At 33.3% G+C, this 22,093-nt stretch overlaps 1 protein-coding gene across 7 annotated transcripts in view; it reads left to right on the top strand.

The window, feature by feature from the left end:
* Positions 1-22,093, top strand: part of CEP112 (centrosomal protein 112) — a 644,230-nt gene that overhangs the window by 537,320 nt on the left and 84,817 nt on the right. For all 7 annotated transcript variants that reach the window (XM_074224744.1, XM_074224743.1, XM_074224738.1 and 4 more), the window contains one exon: positions 8,912-9,001. In XM_074224744.1, the coding sequence (XP_074080845.1) occupies positions 8,912-9,001 (90 nt within the window). The remainder of the gene's footprint in view (positions 1-8,911; positions 9,002-22,093) is intronic.

The following is a 22,093-nucleotide window of genomic DNA, read 5'->3' as shown; positions in this document are numbered from 1 at the left end:
AAACTCTTATGGTACAGATCTGAGGTTTGCTTCTCTTTGTTTCATAAGCACAAACTAATTCCAATTATTCTCTGTTCCCATGCCTGGCACTCTCTACTCTCTTACCTTCTACTCCAGACTTTCTTAACTTCCTTCAAGTCCTAACTAAAATCTCACCTATATATGAAACTTTCTTAAATCCTTCCTTGATGATAATACCTTCCCTCTGATGATTATTTCCAATTTCTCTTTTCTATGATTTGTTTGAAGTTAGTTGTTTGATGTTGTCTCCCCCATTAGACTTGAGTTCCATTTGAGTTATGACCATCTTTTGCCTTTCTTTGTATTTTCAGTACACATTGCTTGACACAATGCTTAATAAATGTTGATTAACTTACTATATCACCTGTCCCTCTTCCAGGGCATCATTGCTGGGAAAAAGTCTATAAATGAAATAGCAAAAATTCATCATCACTATGTGAAAACATCTCAAAGCTTATTCACTAAATTTTTCCCTGGAGTAATCACGTTTTCTACTTATACAAAGGACAGTATATTATTAATAGGAATAGGAAGTTTTCAAATTTAATAGGAAGTAGGAAATTTAATAGGTTTTTCAAATTTAAATATCTATTTTGTAGAATATAAGCTTTTTTAAACATTTTTAACATTTTATTTGTTTTCCAGTTATATACAATATTAATATGTACCCATCATTTTTTGCAAGGCTCTGAATTCTATAATTTCCCCCCCATCACTTTCCTCCCCCCCCACAGTCTGACAGTCTCTACATTGTTTCTATGCTATACATGTAAATTGAATGTTATAAGAGTAAACATAAGAATAAACATAACCCCCACCCAAGAAGATGAGAAACCTTGTAAGGGGTGGGGGGAATTGTACTTCAGTCTGTGTTCAGATTTCAATGACTCTGTCTCTGGGGTGAGTTGCTTTAAGTCCACCAGAGAAGTTGCTTCAATATTTTTCCCTTAGTTGCTATTACTAGCTGTACCTCCACTCTATTTCTCCCCACTCTCATTTATTCTATTCATTCTCTCCTTTCATCCTGGCCTTGTCCAAAAGTGTGTTGATTTTGAGCACCCTCTCCCTTGATCTTCCCTCTCTTCTATCATCTATTCCCCCCCCCCATTCCCCCACATCCTGTCCCTTTCCTCCAATCCTTCTCCAGGGCAAGACAGATTTCCTTACCCTATTAAGGGTGTATGTCATTTCCTCCCTGAGCCCTTTCTGATGAGAATGAAGGCTCACTCATTCCCCCTTGCCTCCCCCCCAACTCTAATAAAAAAGCTTTTTTCTTGACTCATATGAAAAATCTCTCATCTTTTTCTTCATCTCCTCTTACTTCTTCCCAGTACTTTCCCCCATCACCCATTGACTCCATCCCTTTACTACTACATCATACCATTATATTCCACTCCTTCCTATGTCCTGTCTATACATGCTCCTTCTAACAGCTCTTATAAATGAGAAAGTTTATATGAGTTATCAATATCTTCTTCCCGTGCAGGAATACAAACAGTTCAATATTATCAAGTTCCTCATAGTTAGTGCCTCTCTTCTACTCCCTCTATGATTCACCAGAGTCCTGTACTTGGAGATCAAACTTTTTGTTCAGCTCTGGTTGTTTCAATAGGAAAGTTTGAAAGTCCCCTGTTTCATTGAAAGTCCATCTTTTCCCCTGAAAGAGGATGTTCAGTTTTGCTGGGTAGCTGATTCTTGGTTGAAAACCAAGATCTTTTGCCTTCTGGAATATCATTTTCCAATCCCTATGAGCCCTTAATGTAGATGCTACCAGATGTTGTGTAATTCTGACTATGGAACCTCAGTAATTGAATTGTCTGTTTCTGGCAACTTTTAGAATTTTCTCTTTGATTTGGGAGCTTTGGAATTTGGCTGTAATATTCCTGGAAGTTTTTCTTTTGGGATCCCATTCAGGGGGTGACTGGTGAATTCTCCCAATTTCTATTTTACGCTCTGCTTCTAAGATCTCAGGGCAATTTTGTTGTATTATTTCTTGAAAAATGATGCCCAGGCTTTTCTCTTGGTTGTGGCTTTCAGATAGCCCAATAATTTTTAAATTATTTCTTCTGGATCTGTTTTTTTTGCAAGGCAAATGGGTTAAGTGGCTTGCCCAAGGCCACACAGCTAGGTAATTATTAAGTGTCTGAGACCAGATTTGAACCCAGGTACTCCTGACTCCAAGGCTGGTGCTTTATCCACTCACCACCTAGCTGCCCCTGGATCTGTTTTCAAGGTCAGTTGTTTTTCCAATGAGATATTTTAAATTTTCTTATAATTTTGTGCTTTTTTTTGAAGAGTTTTATTTCTTCATGATTTCTTACAAAGTGATCAGCTTCCTTTAGTTCCATTTTGCAGTTGAAGGAGTTATTTTCTTCAGAGAGCTTGTCTCCTTTTGCAACTGGCCAGTTCTGCTTTTGAAGGCATTCTTCTTAGGTCTAAATTGGTTTTTAATGTTATTTTCTTCAGTATTTATTTGTATATCTTTCACCAAGTTCTTTATTTGGTTGTCACAATTTTTCTGCATTGCTCTCATTTCTTCTCCCAAATTTTCCTCCACCTCCCTTAATTGCATTTCAGAGTTTGTTTGTTTTTTTGAGCTCATCCATAGTCTAAGCCCATTTTTCTATTTCTCTTGGAGATTTTGGATATGGAAGCTTCAATTTTGTCATCATCTGAGTATGTGTTTTGATCTTCCATGGGACTGAAGTAATTCTCTATGGTCAGATTCTTCTTTTTCTATTGTTTACTCATTTCCTCAGCCCAAGACTAATTTATAGCACTTCCAAGGCTTTGGGGTTGGGTTTTTTGGGGGGACACCCCACTGGGACCTTTTTCCTCCAAGGTCTTATGCTCTCTAGCCTGTGCTTTTATATATGTATATGACCACAGCACTGCCCTCTGCCCTAGGGCTATAAGGAGGGATCCAGCTATCTTGGTATAGAAGCCCAAACTGCAATATGTGAGTGTAGGCAAACAGCAGAGTCCTACCCCAGGGAGAGCAAAGAAATCTCTGAAGACTTCCCTTATCCTCTCTGGGGGTGCAGGCTGCTTTCTCCCAATTCTTGCTGTAGATTCTCCAGCCGTGCTCCTTACTCCACATTCACCCTGGTGCAGCAGAGCTCTCTCACTTCCCCTTCAAGCTGTTCCCAGTGATCTCTGGGCTATGCTGGACTGGGCTGCCCTGCAGCTTCTTTCCAACCCCTGGTCCTGGTGAAAAACACCTTTCTCACAGAACATCTATCTTGGACTGGGAAAATGTATCACTCAGTCTTTCTGTGGGTTCTGCCCATCTAAATTTTGGCTAGACCCATCCTTTGGTTTTGGGGCAGTTTGGGGGATGAGTTCTCAGGAAATGCTGCCTTTACACCACCATCTTGGCTCCACCTGAATATAAGCTTCTTAAAGATAGGTTTGCTTCTGTGTTTGTATCAATACTTAGCACATATTAGGGGGCTTAATAAATGTTTGCTGTATGTATGCATGATTAAATGAATGTTAACTGTATACCAGAAAAAATGGATACCTTCATCATTATCGTGTTTCTTTGTGCTTAACTAAATATTTTCCCTATTCAACAGTTTTCAATAACATAATCTAAATTACTTCGAATGAAACTTTTTTCCATTTATTTGCTGGTCATAGAAAATGTATGATTGTCCCATTAATTTTTGAACTATGTTCCTGAAGCTTTTATTTTGAAAGAAACTAAACTTTAATTTCTTACTAATTGGTCTGTAAACTCTGCTTGTTTGAAGTTACATTATCAATGATAGTATTATTAAATATGGTGTTAATTTTTTTCTATACTAACATAGAAACAATTAATGTTTTCAAAGGCATTGAGTATCAGGCACATCACTACTAAGATATTATGGTTTGCCCTAAAGTGTTCACTTTAACAATAAGGAATATTTATTTATACTTTAATTTTGATTAATCATTGTCATTATATAATGTGCCCAATTCCTCTTTTTTGAGAATTGTGGTATAACTTCTTTGGTGAAATAAAACTTAGAGTCTTATTTACATCTTTATATGCTTTGAGAAGTGTAAAATATCTGTCCTGGAAAGCAAAATATTTCATGTCTTTGTTAACAGACACATAAAGCACTCTTTAAAGTCAAGTATAATGTAGATTTTCAACAAGAAATTTATTGTTTTACATTTAAAAGCCAGTTTAGTTGGGAATAGGAAAGAATTGTATTTTTAGTGGTGATTCAAATTAATAGCATACTTGGAAAAGACATTAATTTTGACTCTGAACAATTTAATTGTTCAGAATTTGCTCTAATTTACACTCTTACTCTGATGTTGACTAGCAAATTCCCTAATTATACAGATTTTTTTCTTATAAATTGGAAAAAATAATTCTTTGTATTGAATATTAAATTTAAAGCCTTATGAATAAAAATTTGGGTTTCAAGACCTTACATGGGGCCAAGGAGCCTAATTGTGCCACCCAATAATTGTATATATAGACAGTGGGCCACTAACTAGCTCTGTAAGATGAAGCAAATCACCAAGGTCTTGGAATCACTCTTTATCTGGCTTTATCTAGCAAACAACTTGGTGTCTACTTTGAATGTATTCTTTATCTGCTTATCCAAGCATGTTTACTTCCCTAATATACTAAGTTCCTTGAAGAGAATGACTGCTTCATTTTTTTTTATTCCCTGTACCTAACATAATACCTAATACATTGCTGAAAATCTTTCAATCATGTCTAACTCTTCATGACCTCATAGTCCATTCTCTATGCAGTTTTCTTCTCAAAGATACTAGATTAGTCTGCCATTTCCTTCTGTTTTTTAAATTAAAGATTTTATTTATTTTACAATTTTTCCCCAATCTTACTTCCCTCCCCCCACCCCACCCCCACAGAAATGCCATTTCCTTCTTCAGTGGATTAAAAACAAACAGGTTAAATGACTTTCTCAGATACTGCAATAATATGGAACAGTAGATAAACCCTCTAGTCCTGGAGTCAGGAGGATCTGTGTTCAAATCCAACTTCAACTTGATAACCACTAGCTGTGTGACTCTGGGAAAGTCACTTAACCCTGAATGCCTTACATCCAGTACTCCTGATACTTATCTGGTCACTGAACCCAGATTGCTCCAAAGGAGAAAGTGCTAGTAACTTTGCATAGCACCCCCTCAACTCAAATCTAATTCATATGCATGTCATGGTATCACCTCTCTGATGTCCTGGTCGACTTTGAGAACAAAGGAAAAACAACGATCAAAAACAGCTTGTAATTGTCTGAGGATGGATTTGAACTTAGACCTTCCTGACTTCAGACTCAGCTCTCTTTACAATAAGCCATTTAGCAACTTAGTCTAATACATATTAACAGTTAGATGGATAAAGCACTGGGCCTGGAGTCAGAAGACCTGAATTCACCCCTGCCCCTAGACACTGAATTCATTCAGTTCACTTATCTTCTAACTACCTCAGTTTCTTCAACAATAAAATGGAGACAATAGTGGAACCTACCTGTTGTGAGGTTCAAATGAAATATTTTTAAAGTTCTTAGGGACAACTCTTTAGCTGGTAGTAGGTGTTTATTAAATGCTTATTCCCTATCCTATCCCCATTTATGAACTAACTAATTTTTAGGAGATTGAATGACTTCAGTTTTAAGGTCTCTCTCTTCTAATTCTTAAAATGTTTGTGCTGAATTATGATGTGAATTTTAATGTTTTAATGTTTACAATTTCATAATTCAAAAATGAAGTAAATATTGTCTTACCTTAACTGATATATATTTCTTTAAGTTTTAAAACACACTTCTTGTGAATTTGGTGAAATAGTGAAAAAAAATTATCCTCATTTTACAGATGGAAAAATTAATTATACAAACAAGTTAGGTGACTTCCTCAAAATAACTAATAAAAGGTAGAAATCAGGCTTGAACAAGTCTTCTAAATCAAAGACAAGTTCCATTATTCCACTCTATCAAAATACTCTTATCTTCCTGAAGTATAGTGTATTTGAGGTACTTTAAAAAAAAATAGAGGTTGTGGGAGTTCAGATACCTGTTAAATATGACTGCCTTCTCTTCTCTTTGTAAACAATCATTCATTTTTATACCCTGATGTTTCAGTTACATTATGGGTCACATACAAATTAAAAGCTTTTTGAAAACCAAATGCTATTATATAATTCCATATAAATTTAATTGCAGTATCATTCTCTTTGAATGGTAGAAAACTTCATTGTCAAAGATTAACTATAATAATTATGTCTAATCAAATTAATTAGTAACATTTTACAATAAAAATTATTTCATCTTCCAATTTTTTCCATTTGATAAGATGAAAAAAGTATTCATTTTTGTTTATGAACCATGCATTTCACGCATAATTCAACACTAATTGTTTTTATAGCATTTGGGAAATACAAAGTTAATTAAGATGATCCATGACCTTATGAAGCTTTCAATATAGCAGAGGATATAATATATGTATGTAAAAACTATGGCATGAAATAAATCATAAGGCCATAAGAGAAGTGCAAAAGATGTGTATATATAAATATATATATATGAGATCCATCTTTTATGAATGTATATTAAACATATATATATATATATACAAAGTATAAAACATATGTATACAAAATATACAAAATATATATAATTTTATATTTCAGAAGCAAAAAAAACCCTAAATGGTCATCTTGACAACCCAAATAAATTTTCTCAGTGATTGTTATTGAACCATGAACATTTCTTTCAATTCTTTAATCTCTCTGATTTGCTCTTTTGCTACAACAGATATTTATAATTGCCTTATAATAGGCAAGGAAATTTTAACAAATTAGATAATGTTAACTAAAGGAAAATAAAGCAAACAAGCATTGTACTCACCTCTAGTACAAATAACTGATAATCTCAAAGAGAAATAGGAAATTGGAGGAATAATAAGAAATTGAGGGAATTTCAGGTTCTTTCTGGTTACTAAAGGCTACTTTGATGATTGTTTTGTTTCTACCTCACTTTATGTATATTTTAAGAAATATATTCAAGTCTAGCTTGAATCTTTTGACTTTTTTCTGATTTTATCATTGCAAATTATGCAAATTATTCTTTTCATTTAATCAGTTTTTGTCCTTATCTGTGTTTTCCTAGAGCCATAGAAAAATGCAAGCTTTATATTTTTGCTTTAATTTTTTAATTGTTATTAATTCACTTCTGCATGTTTAGTTCAGCTACATGCTAAGAGAGTTTTCATCCTTTTGTAGACATTTGAGTTGCACATTTTTCTGCCACCCTCCTTTCCCATCTCCCTCCTCTTGGCAGCAAACAATCTGATATTGGCTGTACATATTTCCATATTAGTCATGTTTTAAAAGAAAATGAAAACTAAAGGGGGAGGAACCATAAGAAAGAAAGAAAAACATAAAAACTTTCAAAAAGTGAATAGTATACTTTGCTCTGCATTTAGGCTACATAGTTTTTTTTCTCAGAATGAGGATGGTATTTTTCATAAGAGGTCTCTCAGGATTGTCCTTGATCATTGAACTGCTGAGAGGAGCTGTGTCCATCAAAGTTAATCATCTCACAGTATTTGAGTGTGCAATAGTTTCCTGGTTCTTCTCACTTCACTTAGCATCAGTTCATGGAAGTTTTTCCAATATAATTTTTTTAATGTATTAATTATTTTATACCCATCTTCTATCCACACTTTTTATCAAAGTATAGTCCTTTCAATTGTTCTGATAGAATTGCAGTTCTCAAGGATTATAAGTATCATCACATCATGGTCACTTCATACCCATACCCTTTGTCCAAGTATACTCTCTCCAACTGTCCCAATAGAAATACAACCCTAAAGACCTAGGATATCATTTCATCCTAATCAGTTTATACACTTATCCTCGAAATATGCTCCTTTCAAATGTCCTAAGAGACATTTCTCCATTGCAAAATAGAAGGTGGTAGAAAAATGTGTAATACAAAAAACTTACAAAAAGATAAATGTTGAAAACTATCTTTGCCTATAATTAGGAAAATAAATCAAAATAGCAAACAATAAGAATGAAGAATAAACAAAACAAACAAAAACCACCAACCTGAGAGTTCATTAATGCTTAGCACTCTCTCTTCTGTGTTCTCACTTTTTTCCACTCTCTTTACAAAAGAGAGACTACATACACATACCACCACAAAACACTACAAATCAGGAACATGTATAGTATTTATACAATTAATATTTATTGGTGTAATTTTATTATAATAACAATACTAGTATTTATATAACACTTTAGATTTTTTACTTTACAAATACATTTAATTTTACTTTATCATTATAACAATCTAGGATGTAGTTGCTGTTATTATCCTCATTACAGGTGAGGAACCTAAGGCACAGAAAGATTATATGACTTGCTCAAGGTCTCACAGCTAGGCAGTGTCCAAGACCAGATTTGAACTCAGGTATTGCTGACTCTAAGTCCAATACTCTGTCCATTGAGCCACCTAGCTGTCTTTTATTTGAAACGAATGCAATTCTTTCTCCCTTTCTATAATGAAAGAGTTCTTGGACTGAGTATATAGCAAATATTTAATGTTATTGTTTTGCTGAAGTCAGTTTTTATAAATTAATTTCTATTTTAAATGTATCACAGGAACTGACTACTTAAAGGAAATCTGTGATAAATCCAAATAAGGGCAAATAACTCTTGTAAAGTTAATTTAGCTGTTTCATGTATCTTTATATTACATTTTCTTCCAAAAGAAGAGAGTTATACAAAAGTTTGTCATTTTTATTAAGTTAACTTTTAAGAAATTACAAAGAAAGGAAACAGCAGAGCTATGATTTTTATTTTACACACTGTTTCTCCAGTTTAACATGTTCATTTTTTCACTGTTTCATTTTATTTTAGGTTTTACAAGATGAGCTGGAAAACCAAAGCATTCAGATGCGTTCCACGGAGATACAACTGCAACATCGGGAGCTGGAATCCCAGGAACAGGTGCCCTCTCTTCTTGTAGACTTAGGGCCTTTACCATGCTATATTATATGTATATATGTATCTATATATTTATTACTTTGCTTAATGATGTGTCTTCTTAAAGACAGAAATCCAGGTTGTTTCTACAGCTAAATATAAATCTCTATTTTTAAGTGGTTTCATATTTTAAATGGTTTAGTTTTTAAATAGTTTTAATTTTGAAAGTGATTGATATTTATCAGTTGAGATGTTTTTCTTACAAATAAATTCATTATTTTTCACTATCTGTATTCCTATAAGTAGTTATTTCCCATTAGAGGCAAGATACTGATACTGTATTCTAAGTCTGGGGCAGAGCGCTATCTGTAGTGCTGTCTCAAAGAGCTGGAAAAAGAAGATATGGAATTAGATTATCAAAATATAAAGACTAGTCTAGAGCAGATGGTCATATTTGAGACAGATATGAAGCAAAAACACAAATAAAAAAAAGATGGAAACCAGCATTTTGGAAACCAAGAGTTCAGCTTTTCCCAGTTTTCTCCTAATTTTTCCATGTAGTATACTCAGTAAATTAGAGATAATTATCATATTCTTTTTTAGTGCCTTAGGGGGACCAATACAGTATTACAGTTGTCTGTCTGTTTATGATTTAATACATTCATGAGTATCAATTGTTCATAGCATCTGAGATTATTAACACAACCAATATCTATTAATGTTTCACTATCTATTCGCATTTAGTATGCTTTACCCATTTTTTTTTGCTACTCTGCCTCTATCACCTCAGTAATATGAAAGAACCACAGGGAACCACGTGACAATTTGTATTTTTATTTTTGTTGCTGTAGCCAAAAAAATATTAACTGATTCACTTAACTAAATTAATCCAAAGACATTGTCTATCACCTACTCTATACTAAAATCTACTTCAACATGTTAGGAGCTGTCAAGGTTTTTGTACATAGCTTTGGAGAACCTAAAGTCACCTCTATGCCACAAAAAGATTAAAAGAGGATTTCATTGGAGAGTTCTGATGAATAGAGAAGAATAACTAAATAATAAAAGAACCAAAATATGATCTATTTGACCTGCTAAAGGAAGATGTCTAGGGAGCTTAGCTGCAATTTTATTAGTATTGTTACTTTATATTATTGAATATTTACCTAAAACAATATTTTGCATAGAATTCTAATTTACTTTTAGTTTTGAGTAAAGAGAAAATTTATTTCTGATAGCTTATAGTACTCAAGGTCTGGGATATCTCATATTCTTCTGATTTTGTTTAAAATTGTTTAAAATCAACCTGATTTTATTTTACTCTTCTTTAAACCAGATATAAATTTTTTTTAAACAATAGTCTTATAATGGAGAATGAAGCATGAAATAGGAGGGGATACCTGATATAAAATGATAATTTTTTTAAATACTCAAGTTTTTCAACTTTAGTTTAAGATGGTTTAACCAATAATCTTTTTATTATCAAAGGCAGTGAATTTTTTGTAACTTTTATAATTACATTGGAAAGAAAAATCTACTATAGTGGTAAAATAACCAATCGCAAATTTTTAGACTTGTCTCCAATGCTATTATCTATGTGAAGGTAGTCTATTGCATACAAACAACTTAATTCATATCCAGCCACTGGATCCAGAAAACTCCAGAGGATAAAATGAGACTGGTCCAGATTTTGCAATTCTCCATCACTTAAATTCAATTCATTTACATTTCATAGCATCACCAAAATTTAGTATCCCAGGAAATTCTCCAGGATCACACATTAGAAGAGAAGATACTAATCTACACTGTTAAATGTTGTCTCTTCACTGAGAGTTTCTTATAACAAACTACAAGTTGCATTGTTAGAAAAAGTTTTCTCATTTGAGATTGCCTATTTCAATAATAAGACAGGTCCAGTCCCTTATCCTTATTTATTAATGCTTTTTGCATAAATCCTTCTCAGAAAGATTTGAGGAGTTTATGATCCATTATTTCCTGACATTCCTAACTTACTCATTTAGCTCAAAGAGTACAAAAGAATTTAGAAAATGTACAACTCTTTTTTTGCTAGGTACTGGAACCCCCACTCTAATAGTAGTAGACTGTCATGGAGAATTGACCATGAAGATTTTGACCCAATTAACTGGGGATTTGATAAAGAAATAATCTTGGGGCAGCTAGGTGGTATAGTAGAAAAGAGCACAAGCCTTGGAGTCAGGAGTACCTGAGTTCAAATCTGGCCTCAGACACTTAATAATTACCTAGCTGTGTGGCCTTGGGCAAGTCACTTAACCCCAATTACCTTGCAAAAAAAACCCCCAAAAAGTAATAATCTCAAGGAGCTAATTTCTCTGAGATTGCATCTATGAAGAAATCCTGTGGCCAGAGCATCAGGAAAAGTATTTTAGAAAGACTCCATTATATTATATTAATGCTAATTAGATAAGCTTTACAGATTTGTCATAATCAACTATTCTATTGTAGTATTTCTTACATCTGCTGCCTCCTTTCCATTTCCTTGCCACTACCACTTTGGTTCCTCATTACCATTGTCCTGGGTAATTGTAGTAGTCTTCTAACTAACCTTCCTGCTTCTAATTTTTCCCTCTCCTGTTTATCTTTCTCAATGCTGTTAAAATAATGTTCCTCATGCCCAGACTGTGTGTATCACTCACTCTCCTAGTCAAAATACTTTGATAGGGGCGGCTAGGTGGTGCAGTGGATAAAGCACCGGTCCTGGAGTCAGGAGTACCTGGGTTCAAATCCGGTCTCAGACACTTAATAATTACCTAGCTGTGTGATCTTGGGCGAGCCACTTAACCCCATTTGCCTTGCAAAAACCTAACAAAAAAAAAAAACAAAAAACCCCCCAAAAAACAACATACTTTGATGGCTCTCTTTATGTTCAGGATAAAAGACAATTTCCCTACTCTATTCAAGGCCAACAGAATTAGGTTTTAATTTACCTTTCTAGTCTTACTTCATACCATTACCCTTCATGGAATCACATTATAACCAGAGCCGAGTATGAACAACTGATTCTTTCTACTATTTTCTCCTGTATAAATCTGTATCTCAAATGAACCCTTTCCCTTCTTCACATTTTGAAATCTTCCCCTCACTTTAAGACTTAGCACATCTGTCCCATCAAGTTCTTTCGTCAGAAGTGATCCTTCTATCTTCAAATACCTCTTGACAATTTGCTTGATTTCTGTGTATGTATTCATTATATTCTAACTTGTCTCATAGTTATTTAATTGTATTACTAAGAGGTAAACTGTATACAGGCAAAATATATCCTAGATATACAAAGATGAAACAACATAGTTTTTGATAGGATGACTAGAGTCCTCCAGTTTATGCCATGTAAGGATACATTGTCAGGACTAAACATATTTATCATGGGGGGAGAAGGGTGGTCAGGATTAGAGATGGGGAGGGGTGGGACATAATAGGTGTCTTCAAAGATGCGATGAATCAATATGTAGAAATGTCTGGTTCTTTTTCACTCCAGAGGGCAGAACTAGGAACAATGTTTACAAACTGCAAAGAAGTTGTTTTAGTCTTGATTGAAGAAAAAGCTTCTTAATGACCAAACCTGTCCAAAAGTAAAATGACCACCCTGAGAGATTACTCTCCATTTGAAATCTTTGAGCAAAATCTGAATTATTATGTTTTTAGGAAGATTTTTTTTTCAGGTACAGACAGACAGACTAGAAAACCTCTGATCCTTTCCCATTTTGATTCCACAAGCTGTGGATCCTAGAGGTGTAACAGTAAAGGTCTAGGTTCCACAGAATTCACACAATTTGCTGTATTATTTCTGTTTGTTTGAGCATAAAATTCACCTTCCCAACCTCCACTAAATCAGCCTCAGCTGGCAACCATTGATACTACCAACCACAACTTTATCTGCCGCATATAGACACAATCTTTGCATTCATTAATTGGAAAGAAAACACATACACAGATAATAATAAGCAAAACAATATATGATCAGTTCATTAAAGAGAGGGAAATAAAGTGCTCCATGGAAGCTAGAGTAGGATTGGGGATGGCCACTACTTGAGGAAATACCAAAGAACCATTGGGGAAGGTAGCATTTTGTATTTGATTTTAAAGAATAAGCAGGAATTCTTTAGAGAGATGTGATGATATTCTAAGTAGAGAGAACTACAGAGGAAAAGGCAGTGAAACATAGTCCAGGTAGGTTTTAGGTTGTTAGCTAGAGGTCTAGGTTGTTAAGAGTGTCATCTGAAATAAAACTGAAAAGGCAAGATGGCACCAGATTTTGGAGGAGATTAAATAAAGAAATAGTTTCAACTTGATTCTATGAGTAATGCAAAGCCTTTTGAAGATATTGAGGAAAGGAATGACATACGTAGATATATAAAATAACAAACATAATATATTGTATATATAATATACAGAATATAATTTAATAAAGAAATCTTAAATAATTTTTTCTTGAAGTAAACTAAATTGAATCAACTGTAAGACAATGTAAGTCAGGAGACCAAGGCCTGGTAGTAGTTTTACTACTGGTTTGCTGTTTTTGTTGTTGATTGGGCAGGTAAGTGGCACAGTGTTGATAGAATGTTTGGTCTGAAGTCAGAAAGACTCATCTACTTGAGTTCAAATGTGACTTCAGACTCTCACTAACTCCTCCTCATCTGAAAAATGAATTGACAAATCCATTGCCACTATTTTTGCCAAATGGGGTTCTAGATAATTTCTAAACTTCTTTCTAGTCCTAAAATCCTATGATACTGTAACTATTTTATTCAAATTGCACCTTTATTATTATTTCCACTGTGACTGCATTTTGCATCACTTAATTTCTTTGGACTATAGAGTTTAATTATTTAAAAATAATCAAAACTATTTTGAAAGTTACATGAGCATATTTTTTAAAATTTTACTAAAATTCCTTCAAGCTCATGAATTTGATTAAGCAGTCAAAAATGCTGTAATGATCATCTTTTTTCTTTTTGTTGCCTGTCAAAATAGTTGCAATAACATTAGCTAGTGTCATATCACCCAGTCAGACAACTGAGATTTGTATCACTTACTAGGAAACTTTATCCTATTTTTAACAAATAAATATTGTTACAAAACTGTATTGTATAAAAATCAAAATTGGATTTTCAGAATTACAGAGTGGCTGCTTCCTGGACTTTTAAAAAATTCTTTTTTTAACATACACTTTCAGAATCATTTTAATTGTTTCTGCTTTTCATTAAAGAATCCTTTGTTTTGATTTTTATAATAAAATATGAATAAGGCATTTAAAATTGCTGTGTTTTCAATTAAAAGCAAAAGGCTGGTTTTCATCAGGTCTTGTTGGGTGGTATCCTTCATGTCCAATATTTTCCTTGTCTTAATTTGGAAATCGCTATCACACCATCATATCCATGACTGATTAAAATCAGTAAATGTACTCCTTGGGCAAAATTGGTGCATCCGTATTTAATTCTTTTGCAAAAAGTTAAATAATATCAAATAGTTAATGTGAAAATATTATCACCATTAATTACAAAAGATTGACATGTTCTGTAGGAAATTACACAAAACAACACAAAGAATTTTTTAATTAGACAAAATCTGCTAACTGCATAGAAAAGAAACCAAAAATTGTCACCCCATGGTTTTTAAAACAACTATCCATCATAAGTAGCAAAGCAAATAAAAATCATCATTTATTTTCTATGTCTCCAGTATAGGTAAGACTAGATGTACATGAGCACAGTGTTAGTTAATAAATCCATGTTGCCTAGCTATTATCTTCAGATGCAGATTAAATTGTTACAAAACACTAAATTATAAAATCCTCTTCATTGAATGAAGATTGTTTTCATTTATTTCTAAAGAGATTGAACAATGCTCTTGATGAACCATTTTATATCTTTTGGAGAAAGAAGAAAGAATAATTAGAGATATCATGAAATGCAAAAAGGAAAAGTATAATGTTATACATTTTATGGGGGAAGAAAATCTGCTTATCCATAAGATGTGAAGTATATCAAGTAAATAGAGAAGCATTTTCTTCTACTCTGCTGAAACAGTACACAAACTCTATATCTAACATAAAAAAGCCTGTATCAATCTGAGTTTCTTAACTCTTCAGTATGTCACTTATAAGTGCTTTGGTTATTCAGTTTTCCCTACAAATTTTTGAAGAAAAACTACTCCAGAAATATAGTAATATTTTTCTCGACAATTGTCACTTGACTCATTAATTCATGCATGCATACATATGTAATCTTAATTTAGGGCTTCAAAACTCTATGTCCTTTTAGCAACAGAGATCAAAAATTCAAGTTTCATGACTTTCTATAGCAAAAGAAACAAAAGGGGAAGGGATTAGAGGGAGATGAGAATAAAAGAAAAAAATCATCAGCCTATTTTCTGTTGATGAACTTTCCCAAAATTATCTAGACTAGCTTTGGAGTGACATTACCAAACCTGTACTCAAAAGTGTTTCTAGTTTTCTAAGAGCTGTCAGAATGTGTATTCCACTTGCACAAACCCTTGAGAATGTAGAGTCATCACCAAACCATGATTCCACAGTGGAGTAGGAATTTGGTAGTTAATGCTTTCATTCAGCAGAAATTTAGTGAGTACTTATTTAAGGGGGGGGGGGGGGCGTAGAAGTTCTACCAGTGGTAGAACTACTACTAGACCTTGGTCTCTGACTTATATGGTCTTACAGTTGATTCAATTTAGTTTAAGAAAGAGTTATTGAAAGTTGATTTAATTGTGTTCTTTATATTATGTAGATATATATATATAGATAGATAGATATAGAACTAGATATAGATATACACATTATATTAAAAGAGAGTAAAATGGTACCTAAGACCTGGTTGCTTCTCTCATGGATCTTACACTATAGAGAAAACATTCATCCATTTTCAAGCCTATGAGTTTCACATTTTTCTATCACTCTCCCTTCCCTCCTCCCCCTTCCTATGGCAGTAAACAACCTGGTATAAGTTGTACATGTACAATTCTATTTACCATTTTTACATATTGGTCATAATGTGAAATAGAAATTAGAATTAAGGGGAAAGAAAATCATACGAAAGAAAAAACAAAAGGAATTTTAAAAAACAAATATAGTTTACTTTGCTCTGCATTCAGACTCCATGGTTTGGGTTGGGTTTTTTTTCTCATTTGGGTGTCATTTTCCATAACATGTCTATCAGGGTTGTCCTTGATCATTGAACTGCTGACCCATCTCACAATGTTGCTATTGTATATAATATTCTCCTAATTCTGCTCATTTCACGTAGCATCAGTTCATACAAGTCTTTCCATGCTTTTCTAAAGTTTTCCCACTCATGATTTCTTAGAGAATCATAGTACTCCATTACATTCATATACCATAATTTGTTCACCTTTCCCCATTTGATGGACATCCACTCAATTTCTAATTCTTTGCCATAACAAAAAAGAGATACTCTAAATATGTATGTACATGTGAGCCTTTTTCCCTTTTTTATGATCTCTTTGGGATACAGACCTAGTATGTTATTATTGCTTGATAAAAGGGTATGCAAGTGATGCACTTCTCTATTTCTTTTCTAGTACTGGACAGTTTTGATGACTATCACTTTATAATATAGTTTATAATATAGCCATCTAATATGGCTAGGTCAATTTTCTTTGCATTTTTTTCATTAATTCAATTGATATTCTTGACTTTTGTTGCTCCACATGACTTTTGTTACTATTTTTTTTAGCTCTGTTAAATAATTTTTTGTAGTTTGATTGGTATAGTACTGAATAAGTAATTTAATTTTCGTAGAATTGTTGTTTTTTATTATGTTAACTTGACCTATTAATGAGCAATTGAAATGCTTAGGTGTGACTTTATTTCTTTGAAAAGTTTTTTGTAATTGTGTTCATGTAGTTTCTGGGTTTGTCTTGAGAAACAGATTCCCAATTATTTTATGTTGTCTACAATTAAATTAAATGGAATTTCTCTTCCTTTCTCTTGCTTCAGTATTTAAAATTCTTTATAAGCTCTTTCAAGAGGTCTTTTTGGGTTTGAGACCAATTCATAAATCCCTTTGAATGTGGTCATTTTGTCAAAGCTTTCCTCTTCTGAGATGACATTTTTATCATTCCTATCAGAATAGTAGCAAACTATGCTTAGGGGTTTTTTGTTTTCTTGCTTATTTTAATAGTCGCACTTTGCTCCTGGATCACAGGAGGTATAGTCTCAAGTCTTTTTTATGCTGGAGGCTGGGGTTCTGGTCACTGGTTTCCTTTTGTTTAAGAAATATTGCATTTATTTTTAATTTTACAATTTTTCCCCTAATCTTTCTTCCCTCCCCCCACCCCAAGAAGGCGTCTGTTAATCTTTACATTGTTTCCATAGTATACATTGATCAAAGTTGAATGGGATGAGAGAGAAATCAGATCCCTAAGGAAGAAAAATAAAATATAAGAGATAGAAAAATTACATAATAAGATCATTGGTTTTTTTCTAAATTAAAGGTAATAATCTTTGGTCAAACTCCACAATTCTTTTTCTGAATACAAATGGTATTCTCCATGGCAGATAGCCCAAAATTGTCTCTGATTGTTGCACTGATGGAATGAGCAAGTCCATTGAGGTTGATCATCACCCCCATGTTGCTGTTAGGGTGTACAGTATTTTTCTGGTTCTGCTCATCTCACTCAGTATCAGTTCATGCAGTACCTCCAAGCTTCCCTGAATTTCCATCCCTCTTGGTTTCTAATAGAACAATAGTGTTCCATGACATACATATACCACAATTAGTTAAGCCATTCCCCAATTGAAGGACATTTACTTAATTTCCAATTCTTTGCCACCACAAACAGGGCTGCTATGAATATTTTTGTACAAGTGATATTTTACCCTTTTTTCAAACTCTCTTCAGGGTATAAACCCAGTAGTGATATTGTTGGATCAAAGGGTATGCACATTTTTTTTTGCCCTTGGGGCATAATTCCAAATTTCTCTCCAGAAAGGTTGGATGACTTCACAGCTCCACCAACAATGAATTAGTGTCCCAGATTTCCCACATGCTTTCCAACATTGATCATTGTGCTTTCTGGTCATATTGGCTAGTCTGAAAGGTGGGGGGGGTACCTCAGAGATGCTTTAATTTGCATTTGTCTAATAATTAGTGATTTAGAACAATTGTTCATATAACTTTGGATTGCTTTGATTTCCTCATCTGTATATTATCTTTGCATATCCTTTGACCATTTGTCAATTGGGGAATGGCTTGTCTTTTTAAAAATTGGACTCAGTTCTCTGTATGTTTTAGCAATGAGTCCTTTGTCTGAAATACTAATTGTAAAAATTGTTTCCCAATTTACTATATTTCTTTTGATCTTGGTTATAATGATTTTGTCTGTGCAAAAGCTTTTTAATTTAATGTAATCAAAATTGTTTAGTTTATTTTTAATGATTTTCTCCATCTCTTCCTTAGTCATAAACTGCTTCTCTTTCCATGGATCTGATCAGTAAACTACTCCTTGATCTCCTAGTTTGCTTATAATGTTGGTGTTTTTGGTCTAAATCCTGTATCCATTTTGATCTTATCTTAGTATAGGGTGTGAGGAGTTGGTCTAATCCAAGTTTCTATAATACTAACTTCCAATTTTCCCATCAGTTTTTATCGAAAAGAGAGTTTTTATCCCAATAGCTGGACTCTGGGTTTATCAAACAGTAGATTACTATAATCATTTCCTGCTATTGCACCTAGTCTATTCTACTGATCTACCATTCTACTTCGTAGGCAATACCAGACAGTTTTGATGACTGATGCTTTATTATAAAGTACTTTTGCACTTTTTTATTAAATTATATGTAAAAATTATATCTAAATTGTCTAAAATTATATTATAAAGCATTTTTGCACCTTTTTTCATTAAATCCCTGGAGATTCTTGACTTTTTATCTCTCCATATGAATTTACGTACAATTTTTTCTAACTCATTAAAGTAATTTCTTGGAATTTTGATTGGTAGGGCACTAAACAAGTAGTTTAATTTTGGTAGAATTGTTATTTTTATTATGTTAGCTGGGCTTATCCGTGAGCAGTTGATATTTGCCCAGTTATTTAAATGTGATTTTATTTGTGTGAGAAGTGTTTTGTAATTGTTTTCCAAAAGTTTCTAAGTCTTCCTTGGCTGGTAGACTCCCAGGTATTTTATATTGTCTGAAGTTATTTTGAATGTGATTTCTCTTTCTAGCTCTTTCTGCTGCATCTTGCTAGTCATATATAGAACTGTTTAGGAGTTATGAGGGTTTATTTTATATCCTGCAACTTTGCTAAAGTTGCTGATTATTTCTAGCAGTTTTTAGATGATTTTTTTAGTATTCTCTAGGTACAACATCATGTCATCTACAAGAGTGAGAGTTTTGTCTTTTCCTTCCCAATTATAATTTCTTCAATTTCTTTTTCTTCTCTTACTGCTGAAGCTAACATTCCTAATATGATATTGAATAATACTGGTGATAGTGGGCATCCTTGTTTCACCCCTGATCTTATTGGGAATGCCTCTAGCCTATCCCCATTGTATATAATGGGTGTTGATGGTTTCAGATAGATACTCCTTATTATTCTAAGGAACAATTCATTTATTCCTACACTCTCTAGTGTTTTTAGTAGGAATGGTTGGTGTATTATGTCAAAAAGCTTTTTCAGCATCTATTGATATATTCAAGGATTTCTGATAGGTTTGTTATTGATATAATTAATTATACTGACAGTTGTCCTAATATTGAACTACCCCTGCATTCCTGGGATAAATCCTACTTGGCCATAATATACTATCCTAGTGATAACTTGTTGTAGTCGTTTTGCTAAGATTTTATTTAAGATTTTTGCATCTATGTTCATCAGGGAGATAAGTCTATAATTTTCTTTCTCTGTTTTAACCTTTCCTGGTTTAGGTATCAGCACCATATTTGTGTCATAGAAAGAGTTAGGCAGAGTCCCATCTTCACCTATTTTCCAAAGAGTTTATATAGAATTGGAACCAGTTGTTCCCTAAATGTTTGATAGAATTCACTTGTTAATCCTTCTGGCCCTGGAGATTTTTTCTTAGGGTGTTTAATAATGGCTTGTTGAATTTCTTTTTCTGAGATAAGTTTATTTAGGTAATTAATTTCCTCTTCATTTAACCTGGACAACTTATGTTTTTGTAAATATTCATCCATTTCACTTAGATTGTCAAATTTATTGACATAGAGCTGGGTAAAATAATTCTGAATTATAACTTTAATTTCTTACTCATTGGTGGTAGGTTCACCTTTTTCAGTTATGATAACTAGCAATTTGGTTTTCTTCTTTCTTTTTTTAATCAAACTGACCAGAAGTTTATCAATTTTATAGTTCAATAGTTTTCTTGCTTTTGATTTTATAATTTCTCCTTTAATTTTTAGAATTTCTAACTTGATATTTAATTGGGGATTTTTAAATTGTTCTTTCTCCAATTTTTTTAGTTGTATATTTAGTTCATTGATTTCCTCTTTCTCTAATTTATTCGTGTAAGCATTTAAAGATATAATATATCCCCTAACAGCTACCTTGAGTGTATCACATAGGTTTTGGTATGTTGTTTCATTATTGTCATTATGTCAGATGAAATAATTTATTCTATCTACAATTTGTTGTTTGATCCACTCATTCTTTAAAATGAAGTTATTTAGTTTCCAATTATTTTTGGGTCTATATCTCCCTGGCCCAATATTGCATGTGATTTTTATTTTATTATGATCTAAGAAAGATGTATTTACTATTTCTGCCTTTCTGCAATTACTAGGTTTTTATGCCCTGGTACATGGACAATTTTTGTGTAAGTGCCATATACTGCAGAAAAGAAAGTATATTCCTTTCTATCCCCATTCAGTTTCCTCCATAGATTTAGGTTTTCTAACAATCTATTTACCTCCTCAACTTCCTTCTTGTTTATTTTATGGTTAGATTTAACTAAATCTGAGAGCAGGAGGTTGAGGCTTCTCACTAATAGAGTTTTGCTGTCTATGTCTTCCTGTAACTCCTTCAACTTCTCCTCTAAGAATCTGGATGCTATACCATTGGGTCCATACATATTTAATATTGAAATTGCTTTATTGTCTATGGTATCTTTTAGGAGTATATAATTTCCTTCCTTATCTCTTTTAATGATATCTATTTTTGCACCTGCTTTGTCTGTTATAAGGATTGCTACCACTGCTTTTTTTTTTCACTTCAGCTGAAGCAAAATATATTTTGCTCCAACCTTTTACCTTTACTCTATATGTGTCTCTCTGCTTCAAATGAGTTTCTTGTAGGGAGCATATTGTGGGCTTCTTGTTTTTAATCCACTCTGCTATTCATTTATATTTTAAAGGAGAGTTCATCCCATTCACATTCAAAGTTATAATTATTAACTCTTTATTGCCCTCCAGGCTATCTTCCTTCTGTTTGTATTTCCCACATTTTTCCCTTTATCCATATTCCCCAGTAATTTGTTTCTGAATATCGCCACCTTTAGTATGCTTGCCCTCCTATATAAACCCCCCCTTCCCCCCTTTCCATTTGCCCCTTCTTCCTTCCCTTCCCTCTATTGGTTCCCCTTTTCCTACCCCCTCCCCATTTCCCCTTTTAATACTTGAAAGGTAAGATAAGTTTCCTAACTTAACTGATTGTATATGTATGTTAACTTTAAGCCAAATCTGATGAGAGTAAGATTCAGGCAGTTCTCACCTCCTCTCTTCTTCCCCACTATTGCAGTAGGTCCTTTGTACCTCTTAATGTAATGAATTTTACCCCATTCAATCTCCTCTATCTTCCCATCTCTTTACTGTCCCCCTTTTTAAGGAGGTATTGTTTTTAAATCATTCCATCTAAGTCACAGAAAAATCATGAGTGTCCATCACTTCTGACTAAGTATAATCTCTCTAATAGAGTTATAATTCTCAAGATTTTATTAGAGTCTTTCTCTCAGGTAGAGATATAGCCAGTTTCACCTTATTGGATAGCAGTTTTTTTCTTTTTTTATCCCCTTTCTTTTACCTTTTCATGTGCCTCTGGTCACTGGTTTTCTACTCTGACATCTCAGTTGCTTGTGATTTGTTCCCTGCAG

Source organism: Macrotis lagotis, chromosome 2 (genome assembly GCF_037893015.1).
Source record: "Macrotis lagotis isolate mMagLag1 chromosome 2, bilby.v1.9.chrom.fasta, whole genome shotgun sequence".
Classification (NCBI taxonomy): domain Eukaryota; kingdom Metazoa; phylum Chordata; class Mammalia; order Peramelemorphia; family Peramelidae; genus Macrotis; species Macrotis lagotis.
This window is presented reverse-complemented; position numbering and strand designations above follow the sequence as displayed.